Source organism: Leucoraja erinacea, chromosome 38, assembly GCF_028641065.1.
Source record: "Leucoraja erinacea ecotype New England chromosome 38, Leri_hhj_1, whole genome shotgun sequence".
Taxonomy (NCBI): domain Eukaryota; kingdom Metazoa; phylum Chordata; class Chondrichthyes; order Rajiformes; family Rajidae; genus Leucoraja; species Leucoraja erinaceus.
In genome coordinates this window covers 5762491-5777718 of record NC_073414.1, presented here as the reverse complement: position 1 = coordinate 5777718, position 15228 = coordinate 5762491, and the positions used below count along the sequence as shown (strand labels likewise).

At 44.9% G+C, this 15228-nt stretch overlaps 1 protein-coding gene across 2 annotated transcripts in view; it reads left to right on the top strand.

The window, feature by feature from the left end:
• Window positions 1-14489, top strand: part of LOC129714183 (galectin-4-like) — a 36720-nt gene extending 22231 nt beyond the window's left edge. For both annotated transcript variants that reach the window (XM_055663692.1, XM_055663693.1), the window contains 4 exons: window positions 2811-2843; window positions 4953-5038; window positions 7019-7184; window positions 9172-14489. In XM_055663692.1, coding sequence (XP_055519667.1) covers window positions 2811-2843; window positions 4953-5038; window positions 7019-7184; window positions 9172-9318 — 432 coding nt within the window. In that variant the 3' untranslated portion in view covers window positions 9319-14489. The remainder of the gene's footprint in view (window positions 1-2810; window positions 2844-4952; window positions 5039-7018; window positions 7185-9171) is intronic.
• Window positions 14490-15228: the final 739 nt, after the last annotated feature.

Here is a 15228-nt window from a genome sequence, read left to right as displayed (position 1 = left end):
CTATCTATCTATCTATCTATCTATCTATCTATCTATCTATCTATCTATCTATCTATCTATCTATCTATCTATCTCTATCTATCTATCTATCTATCTATCTATCTAGCTGAGACAGAGAATTCCACAGACTCGCCACTCCTTGTGAGAAAAAGTGTTCCCTCGTCTCCGTTCTAAATGGCTCACCCCTTATTCTTAAACTGTGGCCCACAACTAAATAGTTGCGCCACTGTGCACGCTCTGCCAGCAAGGGAGAACGTGCAAAGTCCACGCAGACAGCACCTGAGGTCGGGATCAAAGCTATGAGGCAGCAGCACTACCTGATGCAGCAGTGCGTTGCTCGTTCCTTTGTTGTGGTAGTTTCGTAATGTTTTGGACGGGCTGCTGCCAACAGCATCTGTCTAAGATGAGATGTTAAACCTATCTACTCCCTCAGATGGATATAAAGGATCCCACAGCACAATGTTTAAGACCAGGTGTTCAGGTGAACATTAAGCATCAGCATCTCGGCAGCAGGTTAACAGAACATCACACAGCAGGTACCTGGCAAAAAGCCCCGCTGCATATTCCACCTCAGATGCAAGCACCTCCTCGTTGAAAGTGTTGCCTTGGCTGTAAGTCACTTTGGGGCTTCCTGGCGCCAGAGTAGGTGTGAAAAACAAATCTCTTCCTAATGAATTGCAATTTGAGTGCAGCGGAGATTCACAAGGACTGGCTGCTGGGAAGATCACTTTCTTTAAATCCATTCCTTCTCGCTGAGAGAAGTCACCAGCTGCTCAAGCCGAAGGAAGAGCTGTTAAGAGGAGGAGAGGGGACTTCTAATTACTGAGTCTGATTCTAAACCGTTCATAACCACAAATGTTACATCTGGAGGAATAGGAATCTGATCCGTTAAAGATTAATAGAGTAAACTAGAATTGAAACAGGCCATTCGGCCCAATGTTCACATGGGCACATGTGAGCGAGTTGTATCTACTGATACACAATAGACAATAGGTGCAGGAGTAGCCCATATGACCCTTCAAGCCAGCACCGCCATTCAATGTGATCATGGCTGATCATCCACAATCAGTACCCCGTTCCTGCCTTCTCCCCACTTAGTATCCGCATCATTACAGCAAATCCGCTATCTTCAAGAGCTGTGGCCCCAGGTTCTGGACTCCTGCAACATCGGGAACATGTTTCCTCCCTCTAGTGTGTCCAAACCCTTAATAATCTTATATGTTTCAATGAGATTTCCTCTCATCCTTCTAAATTCCAGAGTCTACAAGCCCAGCCGCTCCATTCTCTCAGCATATGACAGTCCCGCCATCCCGGGAATTAACCTTGTAAACCTACGCTGCACTCTCTCAATAGCAAGAATGTTCTTCCTCAAATTTGGAGACCAAAACTGGACACAATACTCCAGGTGTGGTCTCACTAGGGCCCTGATGATGGGTCTTGATTGCTTTTTGCTCCTGTTTCTGTGTGCGCTGATTTACTTCTCCAGAACAGGGAGGGGGGGTTCTGGGTCCAGCAGACGTGGCACTTCTGATATTAGGCTGAACAAGCGGTGGCTGAGATGGTTGATTCAACTCTTTCGATCGGTGGCTGTGCTTCTTAAATAATGACACCCCATGGCTGTGGCAGTGCCTCCGTTAACAGGGCCACAGACCGCCTGAGTGTCGAGGGGGAAAGGTGCGTTACATCCAACCATGTGATCTGATTACCGCTACTGTTAAAGGTGATGGCTCCTCGCTGCATGGCTGTGACTGCACCCAAATCGCTACAAAATTAAATATCAACAAATATTCAGTTTGATATTGGGGATGATCAGCCATGATCACATTGAATGGCGGTGCTGGCTCGAAGGGCCGAATGGCCTACTCCTGCACCTTAAATGACCTCCCCTTTATTCTAAGACTGTGTGGCCCCTGGTTCTGGACTCGCCCAACATTGGGAACATTTATCCTGCATCTAGCTTGTCCAGTCCTTTTATACTTTTATATGTTTCTATAAGATAACCCCTCATCCTTCTAAATGGCTGGTTCTGGTTCGGTTCGTTTACTAAGGAGAGCTGGGCGTTGTTTGAACCTTCACTGCCCTATGGATACAGGTACCGTAGAACCATACAGCATGTAAACAGGCCTTGTGTCCACACCAGCTACAACCAGATACAGTTGCACTAACCCTATATGAATCCCATGCTATTCTCTGCACATTTTCATCAACTCCCTCCAGATTTTACCACTCACCTATATACAAGGGGCGGTGACCATGTAACCTATCTACCCGTGTTTGTGTGTGGGTCGCGGGAGGAAACTGGAACACATACGTTGGTCACAGGGAGAACGTGCACACTCCACACAGACAGCTCCCGAGGTCGGGACCTCTGACGCTGCGAGGCAGCGGTACTACCAGCTGCACAGTGAGATCTCGAGCAGGTGCTAACACTTACCTTCCAGGCCCTACACACCTTCGGTGATCTCAGTGGGAATTATATCTTCAACGCGACTGTCTGCTTGTGGGAAAGCGTCGGGGGAGATGGTTTGAGTCCAGGGTGCGGTACAAAGTAGGTTCACAAACTTGGGATGAGGGGTGAAAGTGGTGTTAACTGCATGGGTACTAAGGAACAGTACAGTCACATGTGGCTTGGTTGGCATGTGTTCATAACATCTTCTTGGGCAATTTCTCAAGGGAAATCCGATGTCTTTCTGCATCGTACTATTCCCTGGTGATGTCTGGTGCAGATATTGTGGTTTTCTTCCAGGGTTGTGGTGTTCCAACCATAACCCATGGCGTAAATACTAACATGTTATGTTATTGTTTTACAGAGCACTCCTGCCCAAGTGACCGTGTCTAATCCGGTATGTTTCTTATCAGATGTCCTTCTTCAGATGTGTTGTCCTTTTCCACCATGTTTAAGAAGGAATTGCAGATGCTGGAAAATCGAAATGCTGGAGGAACTCAGCGGGTTTGGAGCGAAGGAAATCGCTCCTATGGAGCGAAGGAAATAGGAAGTGTTTCGGGCCTGATGGCAATAGGAATTAGGCAACGTTTCAGGCCAAAACCCTTACGGGTTTCGACCTGAAACGTTGCCTATTTCCTTCGCTCCATAGATGCTGCCTTACCCGCTGAGTTTCTCCAGCATTTTTGTTCACCTTCTTTTCTACTATAGTTAGTGTGTTTATTTGTTTGTATTCCCTTTGAGAATAGGGAAGATTCAAACAAGAGGACATGACTTCAGAATTAGCGCGACAATGCATTTCGTTGTCTCTGTACAATGCATTTCGTTGTCTCTGTACTGTACACTGACGATGACAATTAAATTGAATCTGAATCTGATCTGAATTAAGGGACAGAAGTTTAGGGGTAATATGAGGGGGAACTTCTTTACTCAGAGAGTGGTAGCGGTGTGGAATGAGCTTCCAGTGGAAGTGGTGGAGGCAGGTTCATTGGCATCATTTAAAAATAAATTGGATAGGCATAAGGATGAGAAGGGAATGGAGAGTTATGGTATGAGTGCAGGCAGGTGGGACTAAGGGGAAAAAAATTTGTTCGGCACGGACTTGTAGGGCCGAGATGGCCTGTTTCCGCGCTGTAATTGTTATATGGTTATATGCATTTGTATATGGACACACTGATCTGTTTTGTAGTCAATGCCTACTATGTTCTGTTGTGCTGAAGCAAAGCAAGAATTTCATTGTCTTATCAGGGACACATGACAATAAACTCACGAACTTGAACTTGAACTTGTTTCCGATCCACTGCCCAGCACTTTCCTCCTCTCCATTTGCTCCCTCCCATTTATCTGTATGGCAACATGCAACCTGCAAACACCCGTGTGTAAGAAAGAACTGCAGTTGCTGGTTTAAATCGAAGGCTGACACAAAATGCTGGAGTAGCTCGGCGGGTGAGGCAGCATCTCTGGAGAGAAGGAAGGATATTGACCTGAAACGTCACCCATTCCTACTCTCCAGCGATGCTGCCTCAGCCACTGAGTTACTCCAGCATTTTGTGTCAACCTACAAACACCCTTCCTTACTTTCCCACCTCTCTTCCCTGCGCCCTCCCTGGATGCATGCACCCATCCTATCCTTTCCCCTTCTCTCCGTCCCCTTCCACCTATCAGATCCCTTCCTCTGGCTTCACATTTCAGACTGATCTTTTTTTTTCCACACAGAGAGTGGTGAATCTGTGGAATTCTCTGCCACAGAAGGTCGTTGAGGCCACAGTTCATTGGCTATATTTAAATGGGAGTTGGATGTGGCCCTTGTGGCTAAAGGGATCAGGGGGTATGGAGAGAAGGCAGGGATGGGATACTGAGTTGGATGATCAGCCATGATCATATTGAATGGCGGTGCAGGCTCGAAGGGCCGAATGGCCTACTCCTGCACCTATTTTCTATGTTTCTACACGTTTAGTGTTTTCATCTGAGTGAATGAATGAATGAATCTCTTTATTGTCATTGCATATGGTACAATGAAATTTAAAAGTCAATCCCATGGTGCGATTCACAAGAGCAGTTTAAATATATAAGATAAGGTAAAAATACATACATATAATAAAAAAAATTTAAAATTACAGATAAATCTCTGTACCTTTGTCTCTGGCCTTTGTGAAACCATTTGGACTGATACTGGGTCTCTGGTGTCAGGCGGCATCAGTACTAACTGCTGCCCCACTGAGGCGCTGGGTTTTTGTGAACATGCACCCTCCCACACATCCAAACTGAGAGATGGAGCCTCCCTCCATGTGATAAGCAGTGTGTCACTGGCCGATGATAGAGGCGCTGGGTCCATCATGCCCACAGTACTGAGGTGTGACTGGCCAACTGGCTTTGTTCTGGCAGTGCCTCAACCATAAAACCCCTGATTAACTCTCTCCCTGGCCCCGGCTCTCCGTAGTGCTGTCATCTCCTTCAGCTGCCTGCACTGTTGAGCACATGCTGATGGATTTCTTGGGTCATTCCTTAGGTTGTTCCGTACCAGGCTTATATGGGAGCCCTCCGTCCACAGCAGCTGATAAAGATTGTTGGGACTGTGAACACCAACCCTAAAACGTAAGTTCTGATGAGTTTCTTCAAGCTGAACCATTAACCCTGTCTCTCTCTATTTTGACAGATGTAGCCTGAGCGGTTCTAGCATTTTCTGTTTTCTTTATGGTGTGTTTGTGCGTGTGTATGTGTGTGCGTTCATGTGTGTATGTGTGTGCTTTTGTGCATGTGGGTGCTTTAGTGTGTTTGTGTGTGTGTATGTGTGTGTGTATATGTGTGTGTGCGCGTGAATGTGTGTATGTGTGTGCATTCATGTGTGTATGCGTGTGTGTATGTGTGCTTTTGTGTATGTGTGTGTTTGTATATGTGTGTATGCGCGTGAATGTGTGTGCATTCATGTGTGTATGCGCATGTGTATGTGTGCTTTTGTGTATGTGTGTGCTTTTGTGTGTGTGTGTGTGTATGCGTATGTGCTTTTGTGTATGTGTGCGCGTATGTGTGTGTGAGACAACTGAGGCTCTACCTAAGAAGAAAACCTCTCATTTTGACCCTTCAGTCTCACCCATGTTGATATCTCTTTATGTCAGCGTCAAGTTTTGTTCAAAACGTTTCTGTGAAGTAACTGGATCTGTAAATGTGTTTTACAAACATTAATAGTTTAATCCTGTGTATAAAAATTCCGTGTATCAAAAATCCTGGGTCTCCTCTAAACTCTTGTATAATCCCACCTGAACCTCCACCATCCCACTGGAAGGCGCAGGCTAGGGAGCGTGGCATGATACAATGGGAGATACAATTACTCCCCAACTTTCTCCTTTGCATTCATTCAATTCCCTTTTGAAAGTTACTAATGAATTGGCATCTACATCCATCCTTAATTATAGATTGATAATGCTTTATTTTACAGGATTGGGGGTGTTCTAGATGTGTTATATTCAGCCCACCATGCTCACACCAACCTCCTTGCTCATCTCCACTAATTCCATTTACCTGTATCTTTCAATGCCTTGTTTTTTAAGTGACTGTCTAAATATCTTTTACATGTAATGGTTGTATCGATTCCACCATCTCTTCTGGCAATGTGACCCAGATATCAACCGCTCTCTGTGTAAAAAAAAAAACTTAACACAAAGATTCCCCATAAAACTATCCTCTCCTGTTTTTGATATCCCGAACATGGGAAAAAAAGTTGACCGTCTACCGTATTTCATCGGCGATCACTCGAAACGAGTATGACTGTCCTCTCATGGAGGACGCCTGTTTAACGTGGGGAGACTGGTGCACAGACGGTCCTTGACAGATCTGGGGCAGGATCCAGTGGCATGGAGTCCAAGACGACTGGAGACCCTTTTCTGCTGCAGCCTTCATCCGTCTTCCCAGCCGTTGTGACGCTCCACTAAGGTCAGACATCGTCCTCCGCCTGTTCCACTGTTGAGGTCCTGATTGGATTGCTCTTTGTCAGAGACCTCCCCCTCGACCTTACTGCCATGGGTGGCCCTACCAGGAGCACAGCTCCAGACGGCATCGCTCTCAGGATCTCAGGGCCACACAAGCTTCTCCACCACAACAAGGTGACAATCCACGGAGAAGATGTCGTATCTATGTCTCTCAAAATCGTATGTACATCTATCAGGTCACCCCACAGTCTTCTCTGCTCCAGGGAAAACAAGCCAGTCTATCTAATCTCTCCCCATAACTGAAGTCCTCCAAATCCAGGAATCATCCTGATGAACCTCCTCTACACTCTCTCCAGGGCGAGTACATCCTTTCTAAAGTGGGGCGACCATTTCGAGAGTTTTATTCAACCAAAAGAAAAGTGCGTAGGAATTTCTTCCCACAGAATGTGATGAATCTCTGGAAGTTTTTAACTAGTCGCTTGTCAAGATTGGAATCTTGGAGGTATTTAAAACGGAGGTAGATACATGTTTGAAAGATTGGGGAACTGAGGACACAAAATGCAAGCGGCAACCATTAAAACATATAGGATTACCAATGTACTTGAACCCAATCACCCACCAGTCTTGTTTGTGTTTTATTTTTCCCCAGGTTTAACATTAATCTCAAAGCGAAGTATACTGATAACATTGCCCTGCACATCGGTCAAAGATACGCTGAAAATGCCGTGGTGCGGAACAGCAGGATCCACCAGAAATGGGGTACAGAGGAGCGAGCTTTGCCCTTCCTCCCATTTGTGCCAGGCCAGACATTTGAGGTACGTTCATCCTCCTGGGCAGGCAGGGCCCAAGTTCGGGGATATCAGGCATGCTGTAGATAAGGCGGCTGCCCTCGAGTCAGCAGCTTTTACCCTGGTAACACTGTTGTCGAGTATTTCCAGCTCAGGACAGATATCCAGATATGCGGCAACCATATCCTCACAGTATTTACAGTGAAAAAGTAGCCCTTTTGCAACAGAGTGACAAGTCAAAAGGGAGTCGCAATGGTGAGCTGGTAGAGCTCCTGTCTCACATTACCAAAGACCTGGGTTCAATACTGACCTCGGGTGCGATCCGTGTGGAGTTTCAATCAAAGTCAATTTTATTCGTCACATGCACCCGAAGGTGCAGTGAAATGAATTTGCCAGCAGCGATACACTTAAAAAGAACACGCAATAAGACTTAACACAAACATCCACCACAGCATTCTTCATTGTAGTGGAAGACAACAAATGTTCAGTCAGTCCACGTCAGTTTGCACATTCTCCCAATTAGGTTCCTTCTAGGTGCTCCGGTTTCCTCCCACATCCTAAAGACCTGTGGGTTTGTAGGTTAATTGGTCTCTGTAAATGATCCTGTGTGAATAGGAAGTGGATGTAAGCGTGGTTTAACACAGAACTAATGTGAACGGGTGAATGTTGGTCGGCATGGACTCGGAAGGTCAGTTTCCATGCTGTATCACTAAACTAAACTAAGAGGTCATTGTTTAAGTATCACTGTGGCATTTTAGTTATTAGCAGCAGAAATTGAATAAATTGAATAAAATTCAGTCCTTGTTATCCAGCTCGAAGGGCCGAATGGCCTACTCCTGCACCTATTTTCTATGTTTCTATGTAAGTGATAGAGGTATGGAATGCTACCAAAAAGGCCTTCTCTGATATATCCAATATACCCTCCAAATATCTGAATGTGGTGATGCTTATAAACCATGATCAGTCTTGAAATTACAAGATGCAACTGTGTACATTCTCATGGATTCCCCCTAGATTCTGTGGAGTTAGATGTTCAGCTGCTCATTGTTACCAAACCGCTAAGGGGATCAGGGGGTAAACGAGAGATTGTGCAGGAAGCACGGTGTACTGAGTGAGCATCAGCCATATCATATTGAATGGCGGTGCAGGGCTCGAAGGGCCGAGATGGCCTCACTCCTGCACCTAGTTTCTGGTGATGTTCTATGTTTCTAAATGGCCTACTGCACCTTCATTTTCTATGTAAGATCCTAAGGGTATGGAATGCCCAAGAAAAACGAGTTCTTCCGGATTCAGGCCAACTACCTTGACTCACCTGTATCTGAATGTCCAGTTTCCTAGTGCTTACAAAGCCGTGATCAGTCTTGAATTACAAGATGCATACTAGTGTACATTTCACATGGGATTTCCCTGCAGATTCTGTGGTCTTGGTGACCCACACCTAGAGGCATTGTACAGTTGGTCTCCAAATCTGAGGAAGGACATTATTGGGACAGAGGGAGTGCAACGGGAGATTGTGCAGGAAGCACGTGTGTCAGAGTGAGCACTGTCTATCAAAGACTGATAGCAGGTGCATATTCCACTCAGACACCACCTCAGAGGGGATGATTAAAGCTTACAAAATTCTCTGGGGATGGACAGGCAGATGCGGAAGATTGTTCAAATGTTAGGGAATTCAGTACAAGGGGTCTGCTGAAAGATCCTAAGGGAAATCCTATGGTTCCCAAGATGAGAAGAACTTTTTCTTCCGGCATTCAGGGGTAATCTGCTGGAACTCTCTGCCACAGAGGGTAGTTGCATTCATTGTCCAAGAGAGGAGTTAGATGTGGCCCTAGTGGCTAAGGGGATCAGGGGGTCAGGCAGAGATCTGGGGAGGGATACTGGGTAGGATCACATTTCACATTGGGACAGGCTGAATTCGGACTCCTGCTGCTATGAATGTCTGATTTGATTAAAAAGAGGTTTTGATGTGTTGGTAAAGTGTCTTCATGGTTTATCTGTAATTTTGCTTTGGCAGATGCAGATCATAGTTCAACCAAGCTGCTACAAAATCTTGGTTAATGGAAGACACCTTTTCAACTACAACCACAGGCTGCAACCCCTGAACCAGATTGATGAACTGGAGGTGGTTGGTGACATCAGCCTTTCTCTTGTTCAATACTAATGTTGCAAAGTAAATAATCTGCTTTAACCAGAACACAAAAGCAGCATAATCTTCCCAAATTCTTATTTTTAACTCTCTACTTTTATTGGTGTACAATCCTTAGTTGAACATCCATTCCACATCATCCAAAAAGAGGCAATTTTGTTGAGTGCAGTGAAGGTCAACTACTTTTGCCTAAGTACATGAACCAATGCCATCGAATCCCAGTAGGTGGGCCTAGGCTGGTCCAAGTCTACCAGAGTAATTTGCAAGTCCCGCTGTAGCTTATAGTGTCCTATACACACACTATACACAATGCCCTCCATAATGTTTGGGACATTTATTTATTGATTTGCCTCTGTTCTCCACAATTTGAGATTTGCTATAGAAAGAATCACATGTGGTTAAAGTGCACATTGTTAGATTTTAATAAAGGGCATTTTAATACATTTTGGTTTCACTATGTAGAAATTACAGCAGTGTTTATACATAGTCCCCAAAATCTAGACGGTGATTCCATTTTTGGCATTGGCTGCATGTTGATTCTACAATTAGTCTGACACCGCCCTCTAGTGTGGCTGATCAACACTGCAACCCATCAGCTCCCAAGACCATTTCCCTCACCCTCCTTGCTGTAAATCTGCTCAGCTCTTTGAGCACATCTAGTGTAGTCGAGTGTAAGTCTGTCTAATCCAGGTGGACATGATCTACCTACGATGGACAGTCATAATCATCTGAACATGTCAGTTTATCCACTTGCTGCCCACTATCATGGTTAGATTGAACAGGAAAAGGCAGTGTTCAGATTTGTGCTTAATTTGGTTTAGTTTAGTGATACAGAGCGGGAACAGGCACATTGGGTCCACGCCAACTAGCGATCCCCACACACTAACACTATCCTACACCCACTAGGGACAATTTTCACATTCACCAAGCCAATTAACCTGCAGACCTGTACGTCATTGGAGTGTGGGAGGAGAAAAAATCTTGGAGAAAACTCACGGGGAGAAGGTACAAACTCCGTACAGACAGCGCCCGTTGTCGGGACCGAACCCGGGTCTCCAGCGCTGCATTCGCTGTAGGCAGCAACTCTACTGCTGCGCCACCGTGATCTAACTTCCTGATCTTTCCACAAAAGCAGATTTTGTCTTCATTTTGATTCCCTGATGGTCCTTGAAATAATACCTTGAAGTTGACTCGGATGTTTAGAATGTGATATTACTGCATCAAACCTTCCAGTCACTTTCCTGCTGCTTTTTCCTGCCCTCCACTTACAATGTTTGGGTTAATAAGTGATAGCAGAAGAATTAGGCCATTCGGCCCATCAAGTCTACTCTGCCATTCAATCACGGCTGATCTATCTCTCCCTCCTAATCCCATCTCCTACCTTTCTCCCCATAACCCCTGACACCCGTACTAATCAAGAATCTATCTATCCCTATATATGTGGTTAATAGCTCAATGTGAATATATGAGATGTACAAAATGACATTGAAAGTTATGTTTAATTAGCGGCATTTGTATATTATTTGCTGAAAAGATGCATCCTGGCAGAGACGGAGACTGGCTTTGGAAGAAGAATTCACCCTTTGATGAGTTGTCAAACCAAATCAAAGCCGTTAACACTCTGTGACAGGATAAAAGCCCCAGAATCATAATTGATCACTGAAAAGACATGACTAAGAAACTTGTGGTTGATAAAATCTTATTTGTCTTGGTCGCTGAATAAATTAGAGGTGATTGCAAGAAAAGAACCTGCTTTATTGGTTTATTTGCCAAGGAGTTAAATCAGCCCAGATCATTCAACAGGAACAAAAGCAACAGGAAGTGTTTGAAATCTGTGTTGGAAGGTGCTATGTACATAGGTACCTTGTGAGAAATAGAGTCATACAGCATGGAAACAGGCCCTTCAGCCCACTGAGTCCGCACTGACCAGCGATCCCCCACACATGAACACTATCCTACACTGGGGTCGATTTACATTCATACCAAGCCAATTAGCCTACAAAGCTGTACATCTTTGGAGTGTGTGCGAAAACCCACGCAGGTCGCGGGGAGAACAAACAAACTCCATACAGACAGGCACCTGTAGCCAGGGTCGAATCTGGGTCTCTGGCAGTGTAAGTGCTGGAAGACAGAAACTCTATTGCTGAGCCACTGTGCTGCCCTAACTTTGGCCCATATAATTCCAAACCTTTCCTGTCCGTGCACCTGTCCAAGTGACTTTTAGGTGTTATTGTGTACCTGCCTCAACCTCCGCAGCTTGTTCCATAAACATACCACCGTCTGTGTGAAAAAGTTACCCCTCAAATTCCTATTAAATCTTCCCCCTCATCCTAAACCTATGTTCTATGGCTCGTGATTCCCCAACCTTGGGAAAAGAAGGCTCCCTGCGTTCATTAAAGCAATGAATTCATTAAACTCCCTGCATTCATTAAACCAATCCCCTATTTTTGGTTTAAACCTCCATCTTCAGTTCCTTCCTACACTTATCTATTCCCCTCGTGATTTTACATACCTCTATAAGATCACCCCTTAGCCTTCTACACTCCAAAGAATAAAGTCTTGGCTTGGCCAATTTCTCCCTGAAGCTCAGGCCCTCAAGCCCTGGCAACATGCTTGTAAATCTTCTCCGCACGCTTTCCAGCTTCGGACAAAGGCTTTTCTCACCTGGGAGATTGCAGTGTGATATCTCGCCATGACAAAACTCTCTGGCACTGTTGAGATTCCTGGTGTTCTCAGCCTGGAGAAAGTTGCTGTGTGATTCAAAGGTCCAACAAAGCCGAACTCTCAACGCAAAAGTCAAATGCTATTGAATCCTACATTGAGTATTTAATTATCTCCGTCCCAACAGAGTGAGAAGGGGACTGGATGAGAGGTCTCATTGCTGAGAACCACAAGTGGTTGATTCTGAGGCAGTAAAATGATCCAGGAGTTGTTGTAGAATCACACATCAAGGAAACAGGCCCTTTGGCCCAACTCGTTCATGCTGACCAAAATGCCCCATCCAAACTAGTGCTATTTGATTTGATTTGATTCAACTTTACTGTCATTGTCTACAAGTAAGAGACAACAAAACGCTATTTCCGAGAGTCATACGAATAAAAAAAATTGGCCCATATCCCTTTAAATCTTTCCCATCCATGCGCCTGTCCAAATGTCTTTTAAAGCCCTGACATTATTTAGGTCACCTAAATCTATTTAAAATATGCGGAAAATAGTAGTGAATCTCTAGAATTCTCTGAACCCAAGTGTTGGGGAAATCCTGAGTCTGCGACTGCTCAAAGTGGTGAAGAAGCATCTGGGAAAGGGTCTAGGCATCTTGGGTTTGAGCAACAGGAGGAATGGGAGTCAGCGTACGGGTAGCATGAGGAGAACCAAGGTCACAGACATGCCACCACTTGCCCCACCTGTGGCAGGGTCAATAGACCCTATATCTCACTCTTCAACCACACACTGCAATGGAAGCAAGTGATATTTAATGCCAAGTGATTACTAATGAAGTTGGGGGAGGCACGGTGGTGCAGCGGTAGAGTTGCTGCCTCACAGCGCCAGAGACCCAGGTTCGATCCTGATTATGGGTGCTGTCTGTACGGAGTTTGTGCGTTCCACATGGGTTTTCTCTGGTTTCTTCCCGCATTCCACAGACATACAGGTTTGTAGATTAATTGGCTTCAGTAAAAAAATTTAAATTATCCCCAGTGTAGGATAGTGTCAGTGTGCGGGGATCGCTGGTCGGCACGGACTCGGTGGGCCGAAGGGCCTGTTTCCGTGCTGTATATCTAAACTAGCATCATATCTCTCACAATCTATCCTGCATACCACTCATTACTTGTGACCACAATACCACTCATCCTACTTCATTGTAACTTGTAGAACAAGTATTTTCACATTTGTCGAGGCAGTATAGCAAGAATAACACATAATTTAAAATAAAAACAATGTATACATTGTGGCTCTTAAAGGCTCTGAATGCACAGCAGCAATTCATTATTTACATTCAGCCTTTCCTCTGCATAGAGACAGAAAATAGGTGCAGGAGTAGGCCATTCGGCCCTTCGAACTTGCACCGCCATTCAATATGATCATCCAAAATCAGTACCCCAATCCTGCTTTTCCCCTTATCCCTTGATTCATTTAGCCCTAAGAGCTAAATCTAACTCTTGGATACCGTGGGAAATGCAGTTGGTAAGAATTCTATTCAAATTAAATCCTAGCCACACATGAAAGCCGCAAGGGAAAGCAAAGTTCTGACTCAGAATTGTTTGCAAGGTAAGTATGCAGTTAATGACAGGTTGGGATAGAGAAGCCATTCATAGTGACCAAATGCACACCTTTCTGCTTGTTAAATAAATCTCTTCTGAAAATTATGTAAATGATCCCACTTATGTTTGCACATTCCAGGCCCGGCCACTCTGAATGCTCATTTAAAATAAGCCCTTCAGTGCGTAAAAGAGTTTCATGTGTTAGAGCACAGGAAAGTACCGGGACAAGCCATCCGGCCAACTGCACAAGATCAAACTGCTCCCATCTGCCAGCATGTGGCTCGTACCCCTGTAGTCCTTGCCCGTACATGCTGCCGCACCTGCTGCCTCCCAGCCTCCGAGACCTGGGTTCGACCCTGACCTTGGGTGCTGTTGATGTGGAGTTTGCATGTTCTCCTTGTGAGCATATAGGTCTCCTCTGGGTGCTCCAATTTCCTCCTACATCCTAAAGATGTGCAGGTTTGTTGGTTAATTGGCCCTGGTGCGTGGGTGGTAGCGGATGCTAGTGGGATAACATGGAACTCGTGTGAATGGGTGATTGATGGGCAGAGGAGACTTGATGGATTGAAAGGCCCATTTCCTCGCTATATCTCTGTCTAAATGCCCCTTGAATGTTATGATATCTGCTTCCATCACCTCCCCTCCCCACTTGTTCCAGACACCTGCCTTTGCGCACACACAGTTCCTTCCCTCTGGTATCTGACATTTCCACACCATAAAAAAGATGCTGACAATCCACTCCTGCGATTGTGCCTCTCATAATGTATAGGAAGGAGTACGAAGATGGGTCTCGACCCGAAACGTCACCCATTCCTTCCCTCCAGAGATGCTGCCTGTCCCGCTGAGTTACTCCAGCACTTGGTGTCTATGTCTCTCATAATGTTATATACTTCTATCTGGCCACCCTTCAGACTCTGATACTCTTAAGTTTGTTTAACTCTCCTTATTGCTAATACAATCTTATAACATATAACATATAACAATTACAGCACGGAAACAGGCCATCTCGGCCCTACAAGTCCGTGCTGAACAACTTTTTTTCCCTTAGTCCCACCTGCCTGCACTCATACCATAACCCTCCATTCCCTTCTCATCCATATGCCTATCCAATTTATTTTTAAAATGTATTTATCCAGGGAGCATCCTGGCAAAGCTCTACATGGGTTATGGGGAGAAGGCAGGAGAATGGGGTTGAGAGGGAAAGATAGATCAGCCGTGATTGAATGGCGTAGTAGACTTGAATGCCTAATTCCGCTCCTAGAATTTATTATTTGCCAAAAATGCTGTTTATTCTAGCATTTTTTTTTCACATTTAAGAACACATTAAATAACAACATTAAAAAAACACATGGACAGACACATGGATAGGAAGGGATATGGGTCCAACAAAGGCAAATGAGGACTTGGTTTGATGGGGCATCTCCGTTGGCAAGCATGGATTGGGCTGAAGGCTTATTTCCGTGCTGTATTTTTCTGGCTCGATAAGTTACACCAAGAATAGAATCCCTTCTGAATGCCAGGAAAAGAAGGTAGAAATATCGCCAGCAGAACTGTGTTTAATAACAATTTAAAGGTGAACAGTGATATTGCTATTAGTTTAATTGTTTTCAACAGATTGACAATTCATCTCAGATCAGATAGTCTATGAATTTGTCCCTGAAATGGA